Here is a 23,864-nt window from a genome sequence, read left to right as displayed (position 1 = left end):
CACTAGTTCTAAAGAACCTGCCTGCGAATGCAGGACCTGTAAGAGACATGGGTTCAATCACTGTGTGGGGAAGATGCCCTGGAGGAGGGCGTGGCAACCCACTGCAGTGTTCTTGCCTGGAGGATCCCATGAACAGAGGAGCCTGGCGGGCTACAGTCGATGGGATAGCAGAGTCAGACACGACTGAAGCGACTTAGCACACAAGCGCTCCCACGTGAGCCTCCCTCCTCTCGCCCATCCAACCCCTGTGGGTCATCACAGAGTGCCAGGCTGGGCTCCCTGTGTTACAGAGCAACTTCCCATCAACTGTTTTATGCATGATGGGTATATATATATGTCAATGTGACTTTCTCAATTCATTCCACCCTCTCCTTCCCCCGATGCATCCACAAGTCTGTTTTCTATGTCTGTGTCTCCATTTCCTTCCCTGCAAATAGGTTCAGCGGTATTATTTTTCTAGTTTCCATACATATATATTAATGTATGGCATTTGTTCTTTTTCTAACTTAACTTCACTCCGTATAACAAGTTCTAAGTTCATCCACCTCACTAGAACTGACTCAAATGTGGTCCTTTTTATGGCTGAGTAATATTCCTTTGTATATAGGTACCACATCTTCTTTATTCATCTGTCGATGGACATCTAGGTTGCTTCCATGTTCTGGCTGTTCTGAATAGTGTTGCAGTGAACATTGGAGTGCATGTCTTTTTGAATTCTGCAGCAGCGGTGGGGGGAGCAGTGGCCTAACCCTGCCTATCCTGTCCTCATTATATGAGGTTACCAACGTCAGACGGTTTTGATCAGTGAAAAATAGTTTCAGGTAGTTCACCATAATAAATATGAACTTTGTTAACTTTTTCACGTGACATACCCTCCAGTGTTGCAGACTGGTCATATCCTAGACCTTTATTTCAGTGTTCCTTTGTCCTAAGTTGGGGCTTTAGCAGGGACATGAGGAATGGTGTGTCATACCTATGCTCGTGGAGATATCCTTAGCTCGGGGTAGGGACGCGAGCTTCACAGTATCATGAAGCCCCAAGACAGAGCAAAATGTACATGTGAGTAGCAGTCACTCACCCAGGGCAGCCTGCTGCTGCTGCTGCTGCTGCTAAGTCACTTCAGTCGTGTCCGACTCTGTGTGACCCCATAGACGGAAGCCCACCAGGCTCCCCCGTCCCTGGGATTCTCCAGGCAAGAACACTGGAGTGGGTTGCCATTTCCTTCTCCAATGTGTGAAAGTGGAAAGTGAAAGTGAAGTCGCTCAGTCGTGTCCGACCCCCAGCGACCCCACGGACTGCAGCCTACCAGGCTCCTTCATCCATGGGATTTTCTAGGCAAGAATACTGGAGTGGCTTGCCATTGCCTTCTCCATCAGGGCAGCCTACTGGGCAGTGAATCCCAGGATCCAGAACCAGCTGTTTTGGATTCTAAGACCATGCATTTTTAACTCCATGTTGTTCTACAGTCACTAAGTCATGTCTGACTTTACAGTCCCATGGACTGTAACCCACCAGGCCTCTCTGTCCATGGGGTTCTCCAGGCAAGAACACTGGAGTGGGTTGCCATTTTCTTCTTTCCATACCAGGGATCAAACCCATGTCTCCTGCATTGGCAGGCAGATTCCTTACTATTGAGCCCTTTTAACTCTATGGGTTAAATGGAAGGGCTCAGGGTTAAAAGGAAGCCCTTTTAACTCTATGCCTAAATATAATTTGAATTCAGAGACTCAGATGCAGTAAGCTGGTTTTACCTTTAAGTGTAGTTCATCTTATACATTCCTTTAAACTTGGAGTTTGCAAACCACGGGTCTGTTTTTGTTAATGAAGTTTAACTGGAACAGACTGTGGTTCATTCCTTTATGTATTTCTGGTGTACCTCTCACACTGCAAGGGCAGGGTTGAGTAATAATGACAGAAGCCTTGTAACCTGCAGACGTTAATGTGTTTACTGTTTGGCCCTTACTCAAGCCACCTAGCACAGGTGAAGTAGTATCCATTATGTTAGATTAAGAGTCCACAGACTACATCCTGTGGGCTGAAACCACCCTGCTGTGTGCCTTGTAAAGAAAGGTGTTGAACCACAGCTGCCTGTGCTCATGCGTTTGTGTTGCCTTTGACTGCTTTTGTGCTTCTGTTCCATGAAATCAGTGCCTGAAACTGTCTGTATTCGAGTCCCTTCTTAAAAAAGTTTACCATGCATTTTTTTTCCTTTCCTCCTCCTATGCTCTCTACTTTCATTCAGGGTTATATATCCTTCCTCCAGAAGGATATATTAAAATATGAGGGTGTTTTTTAAGGCTGTGGAGCCAAAGTATCTGAGTTATTAATCTATCACTTTATATAGTTGACCCTTGCACGACATAGGTTTGAACTGCACAGGTCCACTTGTATTGAGGTTTTTAAAAAATAAATACATAGTACAGTACTCCGTGAGCCAGTGTTGCTTGATTACTTGGATGCAGCACCCAGGGTACAGATGGATGACTGAAACATTGTATGTGGGTTTTTGCCCATAGTGTATTGGTGCCCTGCTCTGTTCAAGGACTGGCTATAGTTATTTTTCAGTGTCAACACTGATATAAAACAACAGGCTGTGCTAGTGAAATAAAGCGGGGAGAATATCTAATAATTAGGGTATTTTAACTCCCTCATGATTAGAATTTGCTAAGAGTTGGGAGGTTGACAGAAGAAAAATTTGAATTCTTTGGAAGGTTTTTGTATTTTGCTGCAGTGCCTCTTCTCTGAGTGGACTAGTCTGAGGACGTGAGCAGGATTGTGTTGTTTCTGCCCCTTCACGGCTCTGTTACCGTAGGTGAGGACTGCTTGCTGTCTGAGATGAGCCTCCGCTTACTCACTGGTCAATTGGGGATATTAGGGCCGGTCTCCTCAGAGGCTTGCCGTGAAGATTAAACGAGGTGACTTCGGTAAAGTGCCTTGGAAAGCATCTGCTTTAAAAATATTATGTTCTTTACCTGCCTTTCATTCTCTTGCAGTGTTGTTTGTGTAAATTTTGCTCGGTGGTCAGTGATGCTAATCCTAGAAATGTTTCTTTCTCTTCCTCTTTTAGAATAGATCTCAGACTGAAGCCTCGCAGTCTTTGTTTTGGCTGACAGAGGCTGGCCCCTCAGCTGAAACGAAAGAGAGGCGTCGTTACTGTGAATGAGAGACAAGGAAACAGACCTGGGAGAGCACAGGTTCATGGGTCTCTTCCTTCTCTTGTTTGATTGCAGTATAAAGAAGAGGGCGGCAAGGCAACCAGTTACTGCCACGAGACCATGGTTGGCTGGGTCCATGACGTGCTGGGCCGGAACTGGGCATGTTTCACGGGAAGGAAGACAGGAAATGCGTCTGAGAACGTGACCGTGAACACAGCACGCCTTGTGGGTCTCGAGGAAACGTGAGTTGTCGTCAATGAAAGATCCATTTAGTTTTTTATGGTGTTTATAAGGATGTGTCTATATTGATCCTTGGAAAATTTAATTTGATTTTATTAACTTTATTTGACTTAGAAACATAAGCCATGTTATGAACCACTTTACTGGAAAAATACGTTGAGTGATTTAAGTGACAGAAGAAAGTATTTTTTCAAAATACTTCAAAAGTAATGGACCTATGAGGGCTTTAAAGAATATTTATATAAAGGACCACAGAATTGCAGTGACTTACACAGGCAAATGGAACAACACACAGGTTCCAAATCAGGAAAGGAGTATGTCAAAGCTGTACATTGTCACCCTGCTTATTTAACTTATATGCAGAGTACATCATGCAAAATGCTGGGCTGGATGAAGCACAACCTAAAATCAAGATTGCCAGGAGAAATATCAATAACCTCAAATATGCAGATGACACCACCCTTATGGCAGAAAGCGAAGAACTAAAGAGCCTCTTAATGAAAGTGAAAGAGGAGAGTGAAAAAGTTGGCTTAAAACTTAACATTCAGAAAACTAAGATCATGGCATCTGGTCCTATCACTTCATGGCAAATAGATGGGGAAACAATGGAAACTGACAGACTTTACTGTTTTGGGCTTCAAAATCACTGCAGATGGTGACTGCAGCCATGAAATTAAAAGACGCTTGCTCCTTGGAAGGCAAGTTATGACCAGCCTAGACAGCATATTGAAAGCAGAGACATTACTTTGCCAACAAAGGTTCGTCTAGTCAAAGCTATGGTTTTTCCATTAGTCATGTATGGATGTGAGAGTTGAACTATAAAGAAAGCTGAGCGCTGAAAAATTGATGCTTTTGAACTGTGGTGTTGGAGAAGATTGCTGAGAGTCCCTTGGACTGCAAGGAGCTCCAAACAGTCCGTCCTAAAGGAGATCAGTCCTGGGTGTTCATTGGAAGGACTGATGCTAAAGCTGAAACTACAATACTTTGGCCACCTGACATGAAGAACTGAATGACTGGAAAAGACCCTGATGCTGGGAAAGATTGAAGGTGGGAGGAGAATGGGACGACAGAGGATGAGGTGGTTGGATGGCATCACTAACTCGATGGACATGAGTTTGAGTAAACTCCAGGAGTTAGTGAAGGACAGGGAGGCCTGGCATGCTGCAGTCCATGGAGTCACAAAAAGTCGGACACAACTGAGTGACTGAACTAATCCTAATACAGAAAAATCATTTTATTATTGCCATGTAATAAGATGTTGCGGGCTTCCCAGATGACCCTCGTGGTAAAGAACCTGCCTGCCAGTGAGGGAGACATAAGGGACAGGGGATTGATCCCTTGGAGCATGGAATGGCAACCCACTCCAGTATTCTTTCCTGGAAAATCCTATGGACAGATTGAAGGGTACAGTCCTTGGGATTGCAAAGAATTGGACAAGACTGAAGTGACTTAGCACACCACAGCACAATAAGATGTTGCAGAATCCTTGCAGATGCATATGTTTATTTTGCATCAAATATAGGTGATACTAATAGAACATAAATCTTAAACAAGGCAATAAATGAGTTTAAAGTTCTTAGTATTTATGTAATAATGTATTCGTTTGCTAAGGCTAACATAACAGATTACACAGACTGGGTTAAGCAACAGAGATTAATTTTCTCATAGTTCTGGAGGCTGTAAGTCCAAGGTCATGGTGTCAGCAGGTTTGATTTCTTCTGAGGGCTCTGTCCCTGGCTTGTAGATGGCTGCTAACCATTGTCCCTACACAGTTAGCTTGTCTGTGTTCTAATCTCTGTTTCTTATAATTATACCAGTCATGTGAGCTTCCCTGGTGGCTCAGTGGTAAAGAATCCACCTGCTAATGCAGGAGATGCAAGAGACTTGGCTTTCATCCTGGGTCGGGAAAATCCCTTGGAGAAGGAAATGGCAACCTGCTCCAGTATCCTTGCCTGGGAAATCCCAGGGACAAAGGAGCCTAGCAGTCTTCAGTCCATGGGGTCACAAAGAGTCGGACATGACTGAGCAAACACACACACACATACCAGTCATACTGGAGTAGAGCCCACCCATGTGACCTCATTTAACCTTGATGTCCCCTTTAAAGGCCATGTCTCTCAATATAGTCACATTCTGATATACTGAAGTTTAGGATGTGAACACATGAATTTAGCTGATAACAGACAGTTAATATTTTTCTTAAGTCAGGTCCAGTGTAAGTTACTGTGAATCACACAAGAGATTTCAGACTTTATTAGCTTGGAAGGAAAAGATAAATATTATTGGTAGCAGATTTTCTGTTTTATTTGACCGTGAAATCCCCTGAAAGTGTGTATGAGCAGATCACCCAAAGCCAGGCCACACAGGCAGTGAAGGGCTGTGCAGCAGAAAAGAGGGATGTGAGTTCAAAGAGGACAGATTGCTCTTGTCTGGGGAGGCACCCCCCAAGATTTAGACCAATTCATCCCCTCCAGTTTGAACACAGATTTTAAGTTGCTTGGCTTGGCTTGACCCTTGAATGACACATTTCCTGTGAAGCTGCTCACTTTTCACCCTACCATTTAGGATATACTGTGTACTATGTACTTTTCTGATATTTCAAGCATTGCCTCATTTAGTCAAGAAGCTACAACCAGAGTGCTCAGAATCTATGTTGCCTCACTTGTAAAATAAACGTTTAGGACTAAGTTACCGTCAAGGTCTATTTCAGCTCTTAATGATCAGATCTCAAGATAGATACTTACAATTTAAAAACATGTTTCTTTTGGTGTTGGAGAAGACTCTTGAGAGTCCCTTGGACTGTAAGGAGATCCAACCAGTCCATCCTAAAGGAAATTAGTCCTGAATATTCATTGGAAGGATTGATACTGAAGCTGAAACTACAGTACTTTGGACAACTAATGCGAGGAACCGACTCACTGGTAAAGACCCTGATGGTGGGAAAGATTGAGGGCAGGAGGAGAAGGGAAGGACAGAGGATAAGATGGTTGGATGGCATCACCGACTCACTGGGCATGAGTTTGAGTAAGCTCTGGGAGTTGGGGATGGACAGGGAAGCCTGGTGTACTGCAGACTGTGGGGTCGCAAAGAGTTGGACATGACTGAGCAACTGAACTGAGCTGAACTGAACCTGTCTCTTAAGAAAAAACTACTGTAACTGGTTTTTGTTGTTAGTTCATCAGAAATAGAATACAGAGAGTTTTGTGTTTAATAAATGTACCTCTCTGGTTTCACACCTTGAAAACAGTGGGAACGGACTTTGATAAAAACACTGAAATGTTATCAGCGTGGTTGCACGTTTTCGTTATGATTTCCAGTGCTTCAGGTCGTTGGCTATATCTAAATACTCTCTCTGTGAACATCTGAATTAAAAGAGAAAGAAAAGTTCACAGTTTGCCTAAAAAGTTACTCAGGTTAGGCATATCTTGCTTTGTATAACTGAATGTTAATGGAAGTCTTGGATAGGGAGTCATACTTAAGTCACAGAATCTTTTTTTAGTAGAAATAACACGGTGAATTCTGTAATTCCTGGCACCTGGCACATAGGTGTAATACATGTTTGAGTTAAATGAATAATCAACTCCCTCAGTCTTTTGCCTTTGTAAACATACTCTTTGTGTATTAGATTTGTTTACATTTCTGTCCAAGCATTTGGCATCAGTTAAACCAGTGCCTCTCAGTCTGTAATGTTGCTGTGAATCATCTGGGAATCCTGTTAAAATGTCGATTCTGATTCAGGTGGCCTGGACTGACATTTAGAGTCTGCATTTCTAGCAAGCTTCCAGGTGCTTCTGCTGATACTGGCTCAAGAACCAAATCTGAGTGACAAGGATATAAACCTTGTCCATATGGAACAACTTTTTTTTCATCATGTGGTTATAATAGTTGCCTTGCTATATGTACATTGAATACAGTTTTGCTGTACTTCACCCCACCCCCTTTTTTATTATTGCAAAGTTTAAAAGGAGATGTTTGTGTGCTCAATTGTGTCCAACTCTTTGTAGGCCCATGAACTGTATCCCACCAGGCTCTTCTGTCCATGGAATTTTCCAGGCAAGAATACTAGAGTGGGTTGCCATTTCCTCCTCCAGGGGATTTTCCCAACCTGGGGACCAAACCTGAGTTTCTTTTGCCTCTTGCACTAGCAGGCAGATTCTTTTCCACTGTGTCACATATACACATTGAATATAGTTTTGCTGTCTCCCCTACCTTTTTTTTTAATCATTGCCAAGTTTAAAAGGTACATTGTAGAAATTGTATTAATAGAGGTGTGATTTTGTGTTACCACTCAGATAACCTTGGTTGTATGTACTTTATAGTATCAATATAAATGTATACTGTCACAAAAATTGATTCATGCTGTGTCAACTTCTTTGATAGTCTTCTTTTTTGTCTAATATAGTATGAACATTCTCCCATATCACTAAATAATCTTCCAGACATTTTTACTGAGTAAACTGTATAGCAAATGAAGTACCATTATTTATTCAATCCATTCTTTGTTTTAGAATTTATGTTTATAATCTATTACTAGTATAAAAGTGTTTCACTGAACATCCTTATACAGTTATCTTAGGTCACTTAAATTTCATTTTCATAGGACACCTTCCGGTTCTAGGCTGTGGGTATAAATGTAGAGATACAGAGACGGATATACCCGATTGCCTTCCTGAAAGATTCTATCACTTTACACTCAGGCTCAGAGTGTGAGTGCCTGTTTTAATGGGATCTGTTTACACCAGTAAAGAGTGTATCTGAAGCTGTCTTATTTTCGTTGGCAGTTATTCTAATAAGCTCTACAGATATAACCACGACTTTGTGAAAGCCATCAATGCCATTCAGAAGTCTTGGACTGCAGCCCCATACATGGAATATGAGAGTCTTACCCTAAAAGAGATAATCAGGAGAGGTGGTGGCCACAGCCAGAGGATTCCAAGGTAATAAAGCACATCTCTTTATCACAAATAAAGATATATGTTGATTGATATCTTCCCTTCTAACCAGCCCTCCTTGGGTTGCTCACTATTTTATTGGTCATCCCTGCTTAGATGTTTATATTATCTTTCTCTGACCGTGCCTGTCTCCTATTCATACATGTTCTGATGTTCTCCAGGTCCTGTGTATGGCCTTTGCTCTCAGCATCTGCTGCTTTCTTTGCTCTCTTTCCATCTTTTCACTTTGGCTGGAGGGCTTTGTCGTCTCTCACCTGTATGATGGATCAGCTTCCTGTCTTCTGTCCTTTTGATCTCTTTCCCTCACTGTCCCCATTCTTAGCCATTCTATGAAATACTGCCAGGTACGTCTTCCTATATTCAGCTGTGAACAGGTTACTACCTGTTGTCTAAGGAATAAATTTAGCCTGGTAATCAAAACCATCTAAATTTGACCATAACTCTGTTTACCACCTTGACCTGCTTTCAAACAATATGACAAAAAATTACTGAAAACTTTCATCTACCACCATTCTTGAAACTCTCTTTGCCTCACATACCCCTGAACTTGCCTGTAAAAACCATCAAATTTGCCACCTGGAAAAATCTCAAAATCCTTTCTCAGTTTTGAGGTCCAGCAAAAAAAAAAAGTTACATAATTTATCAATATACTTCTCCTGCCTTCAGCCAGAAGTGGCATTTCCCATCTTAGTTTACATACTCTATGATATGCATCTGATGGGAAATTATATCATTCTTTGAATTTATATAGTCAGGAGTTTGGTAGATTTCTTTTATTCCCTGAAAACTATAGCTGAGTTTAGCATATGTAGTCCTTTAACATTTATTAAATGGCCAACGACATTCTTGTAATGCCATACCTTGCTGCAGGAGGAATTGATGTAACTGAAGGGTATGAAAACCAATTGGAAAAGCTAATGGGACTCAATAAATTGTGTAGATAGGTTATTTTCTTTTAGTATATCAAAGCATTTTCTAATATTCAGAGAATATAATGATTATTTTATTAATAGCTATAGAGTCCTTTGTTCAAGTTTTATTGTTTAAACAGACCACTGATAGATTAATGGTTAACTAAAATACATTGCTGGATGAATGCCGGACTGGATAAATCACAAGCTGGAATCAAGATCGCTGGGAGAAATATCAACAATTTCAGATGTGCAGATGATACCACTCTAATGGCAGAAAGTGAAGAGGAACTAGAGAGCCTCTTGATGAAGGTGAAAGAGGAGAGTGAAAAAGCTGGCTTAAAACTCAACGTCTAAAAGACTAAGATCATGTCATACAGTCCTACAATTTCGTGACAAATAGAAGGGGAATAAATGCAAGCAGTGACAGAGTTAATTTTCTTGGGCTCCAAATTCACTGAGGATGGTGACTGCAGCCATGAAATTAAAAGATGCTTGCTCCTTGGAAGGAAAGTTATGACAAATCTAGACAGTGTATTGAAAAGCAGAGATATCACTTTGCCAACAAAGGTCCGTATAGTCAAAGCTGCGGTTTTTCCAGTAGTCATATACAGATGTGAGAGTTGGATGATAAAGAAGGCAAAATGCTGAAGAATTGGTGCTTTTGAATCGTGGTGCTAGGGAAGACTCTTGAGAGTCCCTTGGATTATAAGGAGATCAAGCTGGTCAATCCTAAAGGAAATCAACCCTAAATGTTCATTGGAAAGACTGTCGCTGAAGCTGAAGCTCTAATACTTTGGCCACCTGATGCAAAGAGCCAACTCATTGGAAAAGACCCTGATGCTGGGAAAGATGGAGGGCAGGAGGAGAAGGGGATGACAGAGGATGAGATGGTTAAATAGCATCACCTACTCAGTGGACATGAATTTGAGCAAACTCCAGGAGAGAGTGGAGGACAGAGGAGCCTGGCATACTGCAGTCCATGATGTCATAAAGAGTAGGACATAGCTTGGCAAGTGAACAACAACAATAAAATTCATTGCTAAGTTTTTCTTCTGCAGACTAATAATCATAAGCTGGCATTTTTCTACTCTGAGACTGTATAGAGTTTTTTCCTGTCCAACTGATAGCATTCTCTTGTAATTCTACCCCTGTCTCAAAAAAAATTTATATGTGTAATGTTTCTCATAGCATATTCTAAGGAGCGACTAGTCTACAAGATGTTCTGATTAGTCAAAAGTCAGAAAGGGAGCTTATTGTATCCCTTCTCAGATTCACTAAAATGAAAGAGCCATCCTGTGTCTGTGTGAGACAGAAAGTTGAGAGCTGTCCAGTAGCAATCCAGAGGAGCCCCAGAGGAGGTGGGGTCAGAGTTGGAACCTTAGGGAGACCAGGACTCCTATCTGAAAGATTTGAGCCTGAGACACAACTGCATTGCCATATGTCAGGTGCCATGTTCCTGAAGAATTCCTGTATTTGAATTTTTCTCTTTCCACCTGACCACCTTGGTTTTAGAGAAGAGACAGATATATGAAGCCCTGTTTTTAAGGCTAATAAGTCTCCATAGAAGGTTTATGATAAGGAGATAGAAGTGGGAAATGTTGAAGCCAGACATTGTGGTCTAGCTGCCTGGTTTTCAGTAGCATTTTTGTATGTGTGTTAGAGCTGCTGAAAGTGACATAATAGAAACTCAGAGATTCTTAACCTGAATCTCTGAAACTGCACCTGCTCAAATTTTAGAAAAATGTACCGTTTATGGACATCTCTCTGAGTGAGTCCGGAGCTTTCTCCGAATTCTTAGAAGAATCTGGACCCAAATGATGAAATATAGTGTGCCTATGATGTTTGTAATTCTCACTTCTCCGCCACCCAGCTTCCTCTTTCACTCACTTCATTTTCATACCATTGAGCTTCGTTTGTCGTGTTGCTTTTGTTCTGTCTGTGTGTGCATTGATGGATAAACACTCTGCCTGTCGGATGTAGGAAGAAGGAAGTTAACACTTCAACTGAGTGTTTTGTTCACCTTTAAGATAGTTACTTAAATGTATCAGCAGCATATTTAGTCTTAAAGACATGGATGTTGATGGTCGTGGTAATCACCATAATAGCTTAATAGCTTATTAAAGACATCCAAGACTAGGTAATGTTTTAAGCACATTAATCACTATTTCATTGAATTGTCATAACAGTGCTTAGAGGTAGGTATGACTATGCACATCTTAATAGGAGGTGATCATAGTTTTATGATGTTAAGTTCTTTGACGAGTGTCACACAGCTAGGAAGTGGTGAAGCCATTGTAGGTGTCTTTGTGTCTTACTATTATCTGTTTATTGACCTGGTTTGCCTTCTACTTACATCCTGTATTTCTCTGCCTTTCACTTCTGTGACTACCATCACCACCCTCTGTAGAGTCATACATCAGTAATTCCTCGTTTTCTCTAAATCCTTTATAGGCCATCTTCAATTTCCCATATCTACTTTTTTGGGTCAAAATCTATGAAAAGTAAGAGAATGCTGTTATTTAGGCATACTGAAACTAGCAATGGCAATATATAAAACCAATATTGTTTCACAGGGGAAAAATACTAGATCCTGAAAAATAGATGGGTAATTTTGAGACTTACCCAGGAGCCAGTGGCTAAGATACTGTGATCCCAATGCAGGAGGCCTGGGTTCAATCCCTGGTCAAGGAACTAGACTCTACATGTTGCAGCTAAAGATCCTGCATGCCACAACTAAGACCAGTCATAGCCAAATAAATAAATTGAAAAACAAATAATTGTAACAGTTAAAAAAAAAGAAGTGGGCAATCTGTATAACTTAGTTGTATATTTGACACATTGTATAATAGACACATTTTTGTATAATAGACACATTGAAACACTGATGGACAAGTGTTCTTTGGATCTGAATCTACATCCTAGCCAGCCAGATGGTTGAAATTATGGGATTAAAGGTCAGGAAATCATCCTCAAAGGAAAGACTATGTATTAATGTCAAGCGTCTATTCCCATCCTAGGCCCAAACCTGCACCAATAACTGCTGAAATACAGAAAAAGATTTTGCATTTGCCAAAATCCTGGGATTGGAGAAATGTTCACGGTATCAATTTTGTTACTCCTGTTCGAAACCAAGGTAAAGAAATGTCTGATTTTTTTTCTTTTTTATTAAATTTTGAAATATTTATTGAACATTTACTATGTACGAGGCTCTCACAGGCTTCGGATACAGAGATGAAACTGGTATGATCTACTTTAGTAAGAAAATAGAAAATCTGTACCTAATGAATACTCACTGCTTCTTTTTGTATCCTTGACAGACACTGGTAAGACATGATCTCTCCAGCTGAGCTTAGCATTGCTTTAGTATCCTCCTAAGTATGTGTTCCAGATAGCTAGTGAAATTCAGTAGAGCGGTCTATAAGCCAAACTCCTTTGCACTCCAAGTTATGGAGACTTGTGTAGAAACAAAGAATTGCAGCTAAAATTAACCTTTCTCATCTTCCTGCTGCAGGTGGTTTGCTGGAATCTTTTTTTTTTAACCTGAAGCATAGTTGACTGAGAATGTTGTGTCAGTTTCAGGTGTACAGCAAAGTGATTCAGTGTATATATACTTTTTCAGATGCTCTTCCATTATAGTTTAAGATATTGAATATGTGATATGAATAAGTGATAGCATATGTTACTTGTCGAGCTCTGTGATTCACTTGGGCTTCCCCTGTAGCTCAGCTGGTAAAGAATCCACCTGCAATATAGCAGACCCTGGTTCAGTTTCTGGGTTGGGAAGATCCCCTGGAGAAGGGATAGGCTACCCGCTCCAGTATTCTTGGGCTTCCCTGGTGGCTCAGTCTGTGAAGAATCCACCCACAATTCGGGAGAAGACCTGGGTTCGATCCCTGGTTTGGGAAGATCTCCTGGAGGAGGGCATGACAACCCATTTTAGTATTCATGCCTGGAGAATCCCAGTGAAAGAAGAGCCTGGACGGCTGATTTACTTAGTATGATAATCTCTAGGTTCATCCATGTTGCTCCAAATTGCATAATTTCATTCTTTTCTTATGGCTGAGTAATACTCCATATACACACACACACCATATCTTTATTCTGGAATCCTTTAAGTGTCCACCCACTCTCCCCCACCTCTCCCTCATCATTAGTCTAATTATAGGAGCCCAGAAAATGAATCCTTAATTTTTTTTTGCTGATGAAGTAGATTTTTTGAATTGTGTAAGGATCTTTCAATTAACTTTATATCAGGATATGACACATAATGGTAAGTATTAACTCAGCTTCCTGGTGGAATGTTTATCAGCATTATCACTATAATTGCATTTTGTCAGTTGTTTCTGAAAATTAGATATAGTATGAGTAGATTTAATAACGTTGCCTCTAATAGCACTTGAGAGCAAATTATCTTATCCTAAATTTGAGCCAACAGTGTTTGGAGAATCATTTATATAATGTTCAGGTTTATTACTTCTAAGCTCATTTTGAAGACAATTGTAGTAAGCAGGACTGATTTGTTACTATAAAGTAGGTGTATTATTTGCTGTCTGGAAACATTCTGATTGGTGTCTCCTGAAAGGATTATAAATTAATAACAACCAAAGATGAACTTTCCTTCCCATTTCCTAAAAATTCAGTAATCAGCCTCTCCCAGTTCTCAGTGTTCACCACCACCCCTTCAGTTCACCCCCATTGCATTCTTGGAGGGTGTTCTGAATGGATGGGGCTTTGGGGACGTCTTGCAGCGGCAGGGTTCCTGTCCTTTATCTGACACTGGAGGTCTCATCTCTTTGTCTTTCCTTTGCGCAAGTCATTCTTGGGCTCTTTGGCCCCAGAGAAAGTGTGGGTCCTGAAATCCATCCCTACCTTTCCTGGGGACAGCTTCTTTGAAAATGAGGGATTGGAAATGAGAGCAATTTGAAGGTAATTGAGAAATGAATGGAAAGTCAGTTAAAAAGATTTGATGTTAAGAGAGGATTAAAATTTATTCTATCATCAAATAGGTTTCCTGTCCTTACTGGAGAGGATTAAGTAACTACTACATATTGACTGTTGAGGGCTTAGCACATGGCTGTTCCCACTCTGTTGTATTTATAGAGTATCTAACATGTCAGGAATTTTTGTTTAAAGGCTGAGGGTATGAAAACTAATATGATACAGTCCTTTGTCCTAGAGACTACAGCTTAGCAAGACTTACAAACAAAACATTAAGATACAATATAACTGCTTTAAGTAGGGCGTTTAAAAAATTCATTAAGAGAAGGTTGGAAGAAAAATTTAGTTCAGCTCACTTCCCAAAAAAGATTTGATTGACTAGTGATGAGATAATAATTCGAAGGAAATCAGACTTTCTAACCCCAGATTCTTTGACAGTGTCTCTCCTGTAGCTCAGTAAAAGCTGTTGTTGTCTCTAATATTCCTTATTCTTTGACTGTTATAAATATGGTTTGTATAGACATGGGCAGTTTAAAAACAGAGGGCTTTGAGTGATTCACTGCTTCTGAATTGATCCCTCATCTGTGGTATCTTGTCAGGTATCTGAGAAAATAATGTACTGAGTGCTTCCTCTTTTGGCTTCTTTGTGGTGTTCTGTACTTTAGGTTATGAAAAAAAGTTATTTTCTCTTCCTACTAACTGGGCTACTTGGAAGTTTCCACTAACTTAAATACACCAGTGTCCTATAGAATTCAAAATTACCCGCAGTTCAGGGAAATTACAGCTTTTCTCTATTCAGAGAGGAAATTAAGAGTAATGAAAAAAAAAAGCAAAAAAAAAATTCCTGGGTTGGGGGATAAACTTTCACCCTAAGCTTGTTAGGGTGAGTTTCAGCACCAGCCCTATAGCTAAGGTTGACTTTGCGTGTGAGAGGGAAAAGAGCCAGGAAATCGGCAGAGACAGACTTTCCCTGTTCATCTCCCAGTTGCGCTGTCTTTCTTACTGTGTCTTCAAGAGAGAAGCGGAGTGTCTTTCAGGTCACATTAATTAGGAAATGCAGAGTGGTTTCCTAACTTTAAAGATCTAGTTCATTTTAGTCTTGTTCTAATATTGTTTTACTAAAGCTGGAAGGCAGGGGCCTTAAACTCTTCCACCCTATTGCTTTTACACCCAAGATGACAGGAAATGTCAGAAAGGTCAAGTGCATCTCCCAGTCACATAGCTGACTGATGGGGTGAGCGGGAAGGGCAAAAAGAATCCTGGCTCCTTGCTACCGGTTCAGTGTGTTCACCACTGTTCGAAGGTGAAGGCTGAGTGCAGTTAAGCCATGTGGCAAGCGCATTATCGACCTGAGACTGGAAACTTGACTCCTGGGCCAACTCCCCTCCTCACTCTCTTCTTCGTGTTGTTGTTCAGCTGCTAAGTCGTGTCCGACCCTTTTGCGACCCCATGGACTGTAGCCCACCAGGCTCCTCCATCCATGGGATTCTCCAGGCAAGAATACTGGAGTGGGTTGCCATTTCCTCCTCCAGGGGATCTCCCCAGCCCAAGGATTGAACTCTTATCTCCTGCATCGGAGAGCTGATTCTTAACCACGGATCCACCAGGAAAGCCCTTCTATTCTTTCTTGCCCTGTAATCTTCTTAAGAGAAAACAGTCCTTTTAGAAGCTAGACTCTGGCCTTGACTTTTGAAGAGACGTTAATTACTTTGGCAGCTGACCTTCTGGGAACATGAGAGACTTGAGGAAGATTATTTCCTTCCCTCCTTCTAACTTCTCTGGTAATAGCACATTCTGAGTCCTGGAATGGACATGTGGCCTGTCCCTCCCATGATGCTGGATGGGTTGATAATGAAGGTTTAATACTTAAAACCAAGAGAGTTATTTCTTGTGGCCAAGACTGCTAAATGGCCAAATGGGGATTGTTTCTAGACTCTCTTGGATATTACTGATGTCTCATGAAAGGAACGTTGGCTTTGCCATTTATGTCACTCATCTAGTTCTCTGACATTCTGTCATGTGAAAAAGGAGTCCTAAGGGTAGTAGTATTTAGATGGCTTCCAAAACAAAATGGACAAGTTAATTTTGGTCTGCTGAGTAACTGGAAGATGGGGACAGGAAATTTGAGAATTCTTTAAAGTAGATATGGATCTGTAAATGGAAGGAAATGGTATTCCTGTGTTAGCAGGCAGCTAGGTGCTGGCACCTGCCGTCCTTTAGTTTGGTGACTTTGGCCAGGTCATTGCCTCTTTCTGACTCTGAGTGCATTGTCAAGTGAGCAGATTGTACACTAGATGAATTCCAAGGCCCCCTTCCAAACGTTTCTCTTCTAATTGTCACAATTTAGCAAAAGCAGTATGGATAAATCTGAGATGTTTATGGGGAGAATTTTGGGAACCATCAGAAGTGGTAGCAGTTAAAGGGTGACAGGGCACTAATAGACTAAAAGTAAATGTTGACTGTTTCCATTGAAATAACTTTCTTTCCTGGCTATAAATATGTGTCTGCTTGTTAATAATCTGACTTCTTTCTACAGAGATGCACTGAGTTCTTTCATTGCATCAAGGTGAAGAAGACAGATTTCCTGTAAACACTTAAAGAAATTCATAGTTGAGTTTGAGGAAAACAGTATTAAATAATTCAAGTAGAGTTTAGAATGTTCCCTGGTGGCTCAGATGGTAAAGAATCCGCCTGCAATGTGGGAGACCTGGGTTCAATCCCTGGGTTGGGAAGCTCCCCTGGAGGAGGGAATGGTTACCCCTCCAGTATTCTTACCTAGAGAATCCCATGGACAGAGGAGCCTGGCGGGCTACAGTCCATGGGAGTCACAAAGAGTCAGACACAACTGAGCAACTAACACTTTGACTTTCTTTCATAGCACCCCAGAGACTGAGCTTAGAATATCCTGGTGTTCCTTTGTTCTCAGGGAAGGACATGAATGAACATTTACTTGGAGAAGAGAAAAACGATGCCCCATATTTTTAATGTATAATGTTATGAATATTTTTCTGAGGAAGGCAGTCACTAAATTACTAAATTCAGAGTTATTAAAGAGAACAAAAGCAGCATTCTCTTTATGTAGAATGAGTTTTGTTAGTTTTTGGGGTTTTTAAACCTCATTTAATTTCCAGTGTTTTGGGTGCAGGAGACCTTGAACCTGGGTTCAATCCCTGGGTCGACTAAGTGACTAGCTTTCACTTTTGGGGGGTTTGGTACAAGTATATCTCCATGTAGAATTTACATCAGTGGCAGAGGTAAAAGAGGCCATGTTATACTGGAGATATTAAAATTATGTTCATTTCTTTCTGGAATTGTAATAAGTGGAAATCTAGTTTTATTACATACATGCCATATTTTATTCTGTGTATATATATCTTCTCACATATTGAAGAAGCAGATAAAAATATCTTTATATGAATTACCTCGTAATACAGTATTTTTTCTTCTCTTGAAGTAGCAACTATATTCCTAGCATGTGCTTCATAAGTAAATTTATTTTGCTTTGCCAGAGCATTCAGGTATTAAATTAGGCTGTTTTCTTTTCCCTTCTCCCCTACTTCCATCCAGCTACATTTCAATTTATTTTCAATTTCACTACCTCCATCTGCTTTAATATCTTTACTTCCTTATTGAATACCTTAAATACCATATTTGCCATTATATAATAATTACTCTTTTAGTTATATTTTCCCTGGTTGAATCCAACTCTCATAATAATACACCTATACTTGAGCCATTCTTAGAATTAATTCTACCCAACAAGTTGCTTTAGAAAATACCTCTCTGGAGATATTTAGAAGCTCAGTTTGTATGTATTCCTCCCTAATTTTCTTTCAACTTGATGACTCAGAATGTTGCAGATGTATCAATACATCATTTCTTTATTATTAAGAATACTGTCAAGTGCTTTGCAGAAGTTAGGAGGTTTTTTTCCCTCCCGAAGCATTCTCAAGGAAAGTCCCATGTAGTAATGTTTGCCTTTCAGTGAAAAAGCTGAAATCTTAACATTTGCCTGTAAGGTCAATAGCGTTTGTTGCTTGAATCTCCTTTATTGTGCTAATCCTTAGGAACAAAAGCAGCGACACTCAGTATACCCATATTAAAGTGTGTCATCCACTCAGGTTTTCTCTGGCTTTTCTTGAGGGCGTCAGAGTCTCTTAAGTTATATGTCTTCCTTTTCCATCACCAGGGTCTTGTGGAAGCTGCTACTCATTTGCTTCTATGGGGATGATGGAAGCAAGAATCCGCATACTAACCAACAATACTCAGACCCCAATCTTGAGTCCTCAGGAGGTTGTGTCTTGCAGTCCGTATGCTCAAGGTAAGTGTTGCATTTCAGGCACTGTGGAGCTGTGTGTAGTTTGCCATTGTTGGCAAAACCATAAGGATGGCGGGGTAGAGACAGCACAGTGTCTGCTCTCAGAAAACCTGGGTGCGAGTTCTGGCCCTGTCACTTACTACTTAGTGGTTTCTCGTGGAACTCACTGTGGTAGCCAGCACAGTGTCAGTAATCGCTACAGTCTGAGGAAGGACGGCGCTCAGCACCCTGAGGGAGCAGCTGTTGTGCTGCTAGAGACCAGGAACAGACGTGAGGCTGCTCTGTAGGGTTTGGAAGACCTCCCAGCTTCTAACTGCAGTTCCAAGTAAGGTCTCACTCTGAAACCTAATTCTTGTTGAAAGCGTATGAACACTAGTTTCTCTCTAGAAGGATGTAAAAGTTTTGTCCGTAGGTTTTTGGAACAGGTCATATGTAAGGTAGGTAGAAAGCCAGTGGCTTCTGGGAGAAATCATCTCATTTTGAAGTTTTCTGCTGTCACCCCACCCAGATTTGGCTGCTTGAAAGTTTCTCAGTTCACCAGTGCAACTGCTGGTGTATAGTTATTTGTCAGTGAGCCTTTTATTCTTCCTGAGATACTTACTAACACCCACATTGTGACTTCTGGGCCCTGAAGACTCTAAAGTATCAAGAGAGTAACCTTATGAAGCTTACAGTGCAAGTGAGGAAAATAGAAATCCAATAAGTATGAGAACAATGAAGGAAAAGTACAGGGTTACAGATGTCTATACAGGCAGAGCTAGTTGTGTTGCCCTTCTCAGACACAGTGTGTTTTTACCAATTGAAGGTTTGTGGTGACCTGCATTGAGCCAGGCTGTCAGCGCCGCTTTCCCAGCAGCGTTTGCTCACTTCATGTCTCTTTGTCACATTTTGGTCATTCTCAAAATACTTCCAACCCTCCCCCCAGCAAAACAATTATGACTCACTGAATGCTCTGGTGATGGTTAGTGAGTTTTGTGGGGGTTTTTTGCAATAGAGCATTTTTAAATTATGGTGTATTGCTTCTTTTGGAAAACGTGAACACTTAATAGACTACAGTAAACTGTAAAGATAACTTTTATACCCTGGGAAAACAAAGCATTTGTGTGACTTTTTTTATTGTGATATTTGCTTTATTGTGGTGGTCTAGAACTGAACCTGCAGTATCTCTGAGATATACTAGGGCCAGGACTGGAGGGAAGGATATGGGGACCTGATTCAGACTTTTCTGCAGGAGATGGTCAGAGAAGACTTCCTTGACAGACTGTCTCCCTATTTAATAATGACAGTAATCACAAGGTTTTATTGCTTTTATATGACTTAATCCTACAAGGAAAGTGCTTATTGCTGTCTATATGTTACAGATAAGTAAACAGAGGTACAGAGAAATTAAATTCTTAACTCAGTTTTGGATTTGAATCTACATAGGCTTCAGAGCCTCCCGCTTAACCATGGAGCTACCTTCTACATCAGGAGCCAAATGAATATCTGTCAGATAGATGGGGATGAGAGGGTAGTTAGCTTGATGGCTGATGGGGCGAATGAAGTGGTGTTTAAGCCAAGAGCAACTTCCAGGGGTGACATAAGAATAATTAGTGGGCTTCCTTGGTGGCTCAGTGATAAAGAATCCACCTGCCAATGCAGGGGACACGGGTTCTATCCCTGGTCCGGGAAGATCCCCCATGCCACAGGACAGCTGAGACCAGGATCCACAACTAGGGAGGTCTACAACCAGAGAGGCCTCTGCCATAAGAAGCCCGCACGCCACAGCTGGAGAGGAGCCCCCACTTGCCACAACTGCAGAGGGCCTGCACGCAGTAACGAAAACCCATCACAGTCAAATATCAAATAAGCCTTTAAAAAATAATTAATGGAGTAGAAAAGAAAACACGTGAAATGGGACAGCTTCTCCTGTAGCCCTTTCTAACAGACGGTGGTAACCCTGTGTGCTCTTCACCCGCAGGCTGTGAAGGTGGCTTCCCTTACCTCATCGCAGGGAAGTATGCACAGGATTTTGGGCTGGTGGAAGAGGACTGCTTCCCCTACACAGGCACGGATTCGCCCTGCAGACTGAAAGAGGGCTGCTTCCGGTACTATTCTTCCGAGTACCACTACGTGGGCGGTTTCTACGGGGGCTGCAACGAAGCCCTGATGAAGCTCGAGCTGGTCCATCAGGGGCCCATGGCCGTTGCCTTTGAGGTCTACAACGACTTCCTCCACTACCGCAAGGGCGTCTACCACCACACGGGCCTGCGAGACCCTTTCAACCCCTTCGAGCTGACCAATCACGCTGTGCTGCTGGTGGGCTATGGCACTGACGCGGCCTCCGGACTGGATTACTGGATCGTTAAAAACAGCTGGGGCACCAGCTGGGGCGAGGCCGGTTACTTCCGCATCCGCAGAGGGACCGACGAGTGTGCGATTGAAAGCATAGCTCTGGCGGCCACCCCGATTCCGAAACTGTAGGCTGTACCTCCCAGGGTTTCATGCTGACCGCCGTCAGCCAGGCAGGGAAGATGCCTTATGCACAGCCGGGCGGCGTTTGCAGTATTGCTATTGCAGTTTAAAAAGATTATAGATAGCTTCCTGTGAAGATCTGTGCCTTTACAGTTAAAAGTGCCCTTGATTTTAATTTTAATATACTTTCCCACTGAACAGCAGTCTGCTTTTTCCTCGGTACTCTGTTCAATGAGGTTTTTATGGAGGATGGTGAATGATGAAGTAATGGATTTTGCTAATCATTTTGTGATTCAAACACATGCTGTATTTTAAAAAAATCGACGTGACCACACAGGCTTATTTTTAAATTGTATAAATCACGAGAAAATATGACAATGGTTATTAAATTTTAAAAAATTTTATAAATATTCAAGTGATATGTATTATGGAGTTTATGTATGTGCTTAAGAGAATTTTTACTCTTCACTCCTGTTATATTTGTTTCACGTATGTAAATACTTGAGAAAAAAACTCATTTCAGGGCATTTCAACTAAAAACAACAAAATTATGAATATTTACAATGCAGGGTGTATGCAATGAAAATCTAGTGAACTGTTCCCTGGTGGCTCAGTGGTAAAAAATCTACATGCAATGCAGGAGACTTAGGAGATGCGTTTCTGTGCCTGGATCAGGAAGCTCCCCTGGAGGAGGACATGGCAACTCATTCCAGTATCACTGCCTGGAGAATCCCATGGACAGAGGAGCCTGGCGGGCTACAAGTCCATGGGGTTGCAAAGAGTCGGCCACGACTAGTGAATGAGCATGCACACATGAACCCGAAAAATTGTCTCCTGGGTATTTGAGGAGCCAGGGATTATAGAGAAAAGAAGCTCAAGCTTTGATGAGTCTGGATATTGGTTAAAACGTTTTACAGTGTGTCTTGCCCTTGGAGGTATTGGTTAGCCTTCATTGGCTGAGCAGTAATAGCCTAAGTGAAATATTAGCAGTTTAGATTTGGTCAGGTCTCTGGGATCTCCAAGGGATATTTCAGAGATGTGAAACCTCTACACTGAGTAAACAGATAGAATCCAGTAGAAATGATAGATTAGACAAATTAGTCCAAGCTCTAAACCATAAATAAGAAACACAAGCCTTCCAGAACTGACAGGAACCCTAGAGATCATAGAGATCATGCAGTCTCACTTTCTCTTAATCAGAAAAAGAAACCAAGGCTCACTCATTGGGCAAGTGACTCATCCAAGGGCAAATGATGAGTCTTGATTAGAACCTAGATTTTCTAAGTCTGGCTCTCCTTGAGTGCCTTAGACACTGACTCTCTGCACTTTCCACCAGAGGGTCCAAAATCACTAAGGATACCAGGTGCATACTTGGAAATTTCACATTGACATGTTAGGTCTCAGAGCTTTGTCTTAAACCTCATGTCCTTCTTGCCTTGCAGTTCACTACAATGACATTTTTGCTCTTCTTAAACTGAAGCGTATTCCAGGAGTTTGCCTTGTGTTTAAAGGGTGGCTCCTGGCACATGGACGTTTGACCTTTTTACCACATGATGACAAAGAGGCAAACACTCTGAGTGGCAGGTGTAATCAGAGTCCATATTATCTGGAAGACCTCCAAGGAGGTATATTTTCTTTGTTACTGTTACTGATTAAATGTAGTTATAATCCTACTTTATGCCTAGCCTTGTTTGCTACATGAATGTGTAAATAGACATCACAATGAAGCAGGAATTCATTTTTCACTAAAATTTATAAAGACACATCTATCAGCTTAATACCTAAGATTTTCTTTAACCTGTAAACATGAGCCCATCCTTTGGTTTTTATTTGGACGTCAGTCAGCTGACCCACGGGAGAGCGAGTCCAAGCTTTTGCATAATCTCGTGAGGGCCCTGGCTGAGCTCTGAAGGAAAATCATTTCCCGTATCATTCATTAAATACTTGAGGAAATATTAAAGGACTAAATACAGCCATGGTGTGGTCTCACAAGCATGGTTAGTTGAGGACAAACAATGGTTTGAAGAGGCCCCAAGTTTTCAGAGATTGCAAGCAGCCTCTCCCAGACAGCTCCAATTACACTGCCCTTCAACTTGCATTTTTCTGCTGTGGGACGTTGCTTTTCCTGTGACTCTACAAAAGAAAGATCACTATTTCATGTGCAGTGGTGGAATTAATTCAAGATGTTGACTGACTGGAACATCATGGATCCTCAAGCCATATCATTAAACTATTAAACTACAAAAAGTAGCTAGTTGCATTATCTAAAACTTCTTTATATTGGTGCTAACAGAACATATCATCAAAGTCTGTTGAGAAAGTGAGCTCTAAGAAAAAAATGAGTTTGGGAATTCTGGTAAGCCTCCCCAAAAACATTCCCAGAAAAGCTCCAGTGGTAATGTGCATCGATAATACCACTGGCCACAAAGAAAAAAATAGCTTTAGCTGGGCAGTCTAGCACAGACTTGATACTGACCCTGGTGCTCTAGTGCCTAGGAAGGATTGCTGGCTCTGCCACACGAGCTGTGAAACCTTGCGCAGCTTATTCAACCTGCCTGTGCGTCCATTCCCTCATCTGTAAAACGGGGATAATGGGATAAATATCTATCCCTGTGTGAACGCTTCCTAAACCCTTGCTGTTACAATAAAGGAACCAAATGGATTTGCACTTTGAATGACATTATTTGCTTTATTTAAGGTCAGGCCTTACCCCATCCCAAGCAGGTAAACGAAGATAAATTCAGATAATGAAGTTTCCCTGACCTTTCAGACTTACTGAACTCTGATTTCTAACCTGATCTCAGGAACTGAGTAGATTTGGATAATAAAGGATATACGTATCTACTTCTCAGAGCTCCAGGGGTTAAATGCCTTCATATATGGAAAGTATGTA

General features: G+C 41.3%; 1 protein-coding gene across 1 annotated transcript in view; it reads left to right on the top strand.

Annotated features, from left to right (window-relative positions):
* CTSC (cathepsin C) overlaps window positions 1-23,646 on the top strand; it is a 44,222-nt gene extending 20,576 nt beyond the window's left edge. Inside the window, exons 3-7 of the mRNA XM_055416172.2 lie at window positions 3,231-3,397; window positions 8,177-8,332; window positions 12,279-12,394; window positions 18,389-18,520; window positions 20,478-23,646. Of these exons, the coding sequence (XP_055272147.2) occupies window positions 3,231-3,397; window positions 8,177-8,332; window positions 12,279-12,394; window positions 18,389-18,520; window positions 20,478-20,980 (1,074 nt within the window). The 3' untranslated portion in view covers window positions 20,981-23,646. The remainder of the gene's footprint in view (window positions 1-3,230; window positions 3,398-8,176; window positions 8,333-12,278; window positions 12,395-18,388; window positions 18,521-20,477) is intronic.
* The last annotated feature ends 218 nt before the right edge of the window (window positions 23,647-23,864 follow it).

The sequence above is a fragment of the Moschus berezovskii genome, chromosome 25 (genome assembly GCF_049115385.1).
Source record: "Moschus berezovskii isolate FMDL1 chromosome 25, NW_MosBer_1.0, whole genome shotgun sequence".
Lineage (NCBI taxonomy): Eukaryota > Metazoa > Chordata > Mammalia > Artiodactyla > Moschidae > Moschus > Moschus berezovskii.
Note: the sequence above shows the minus strand (reverse complement) of the source record. Positions and strands in the feature narration are given on the sequence as shown.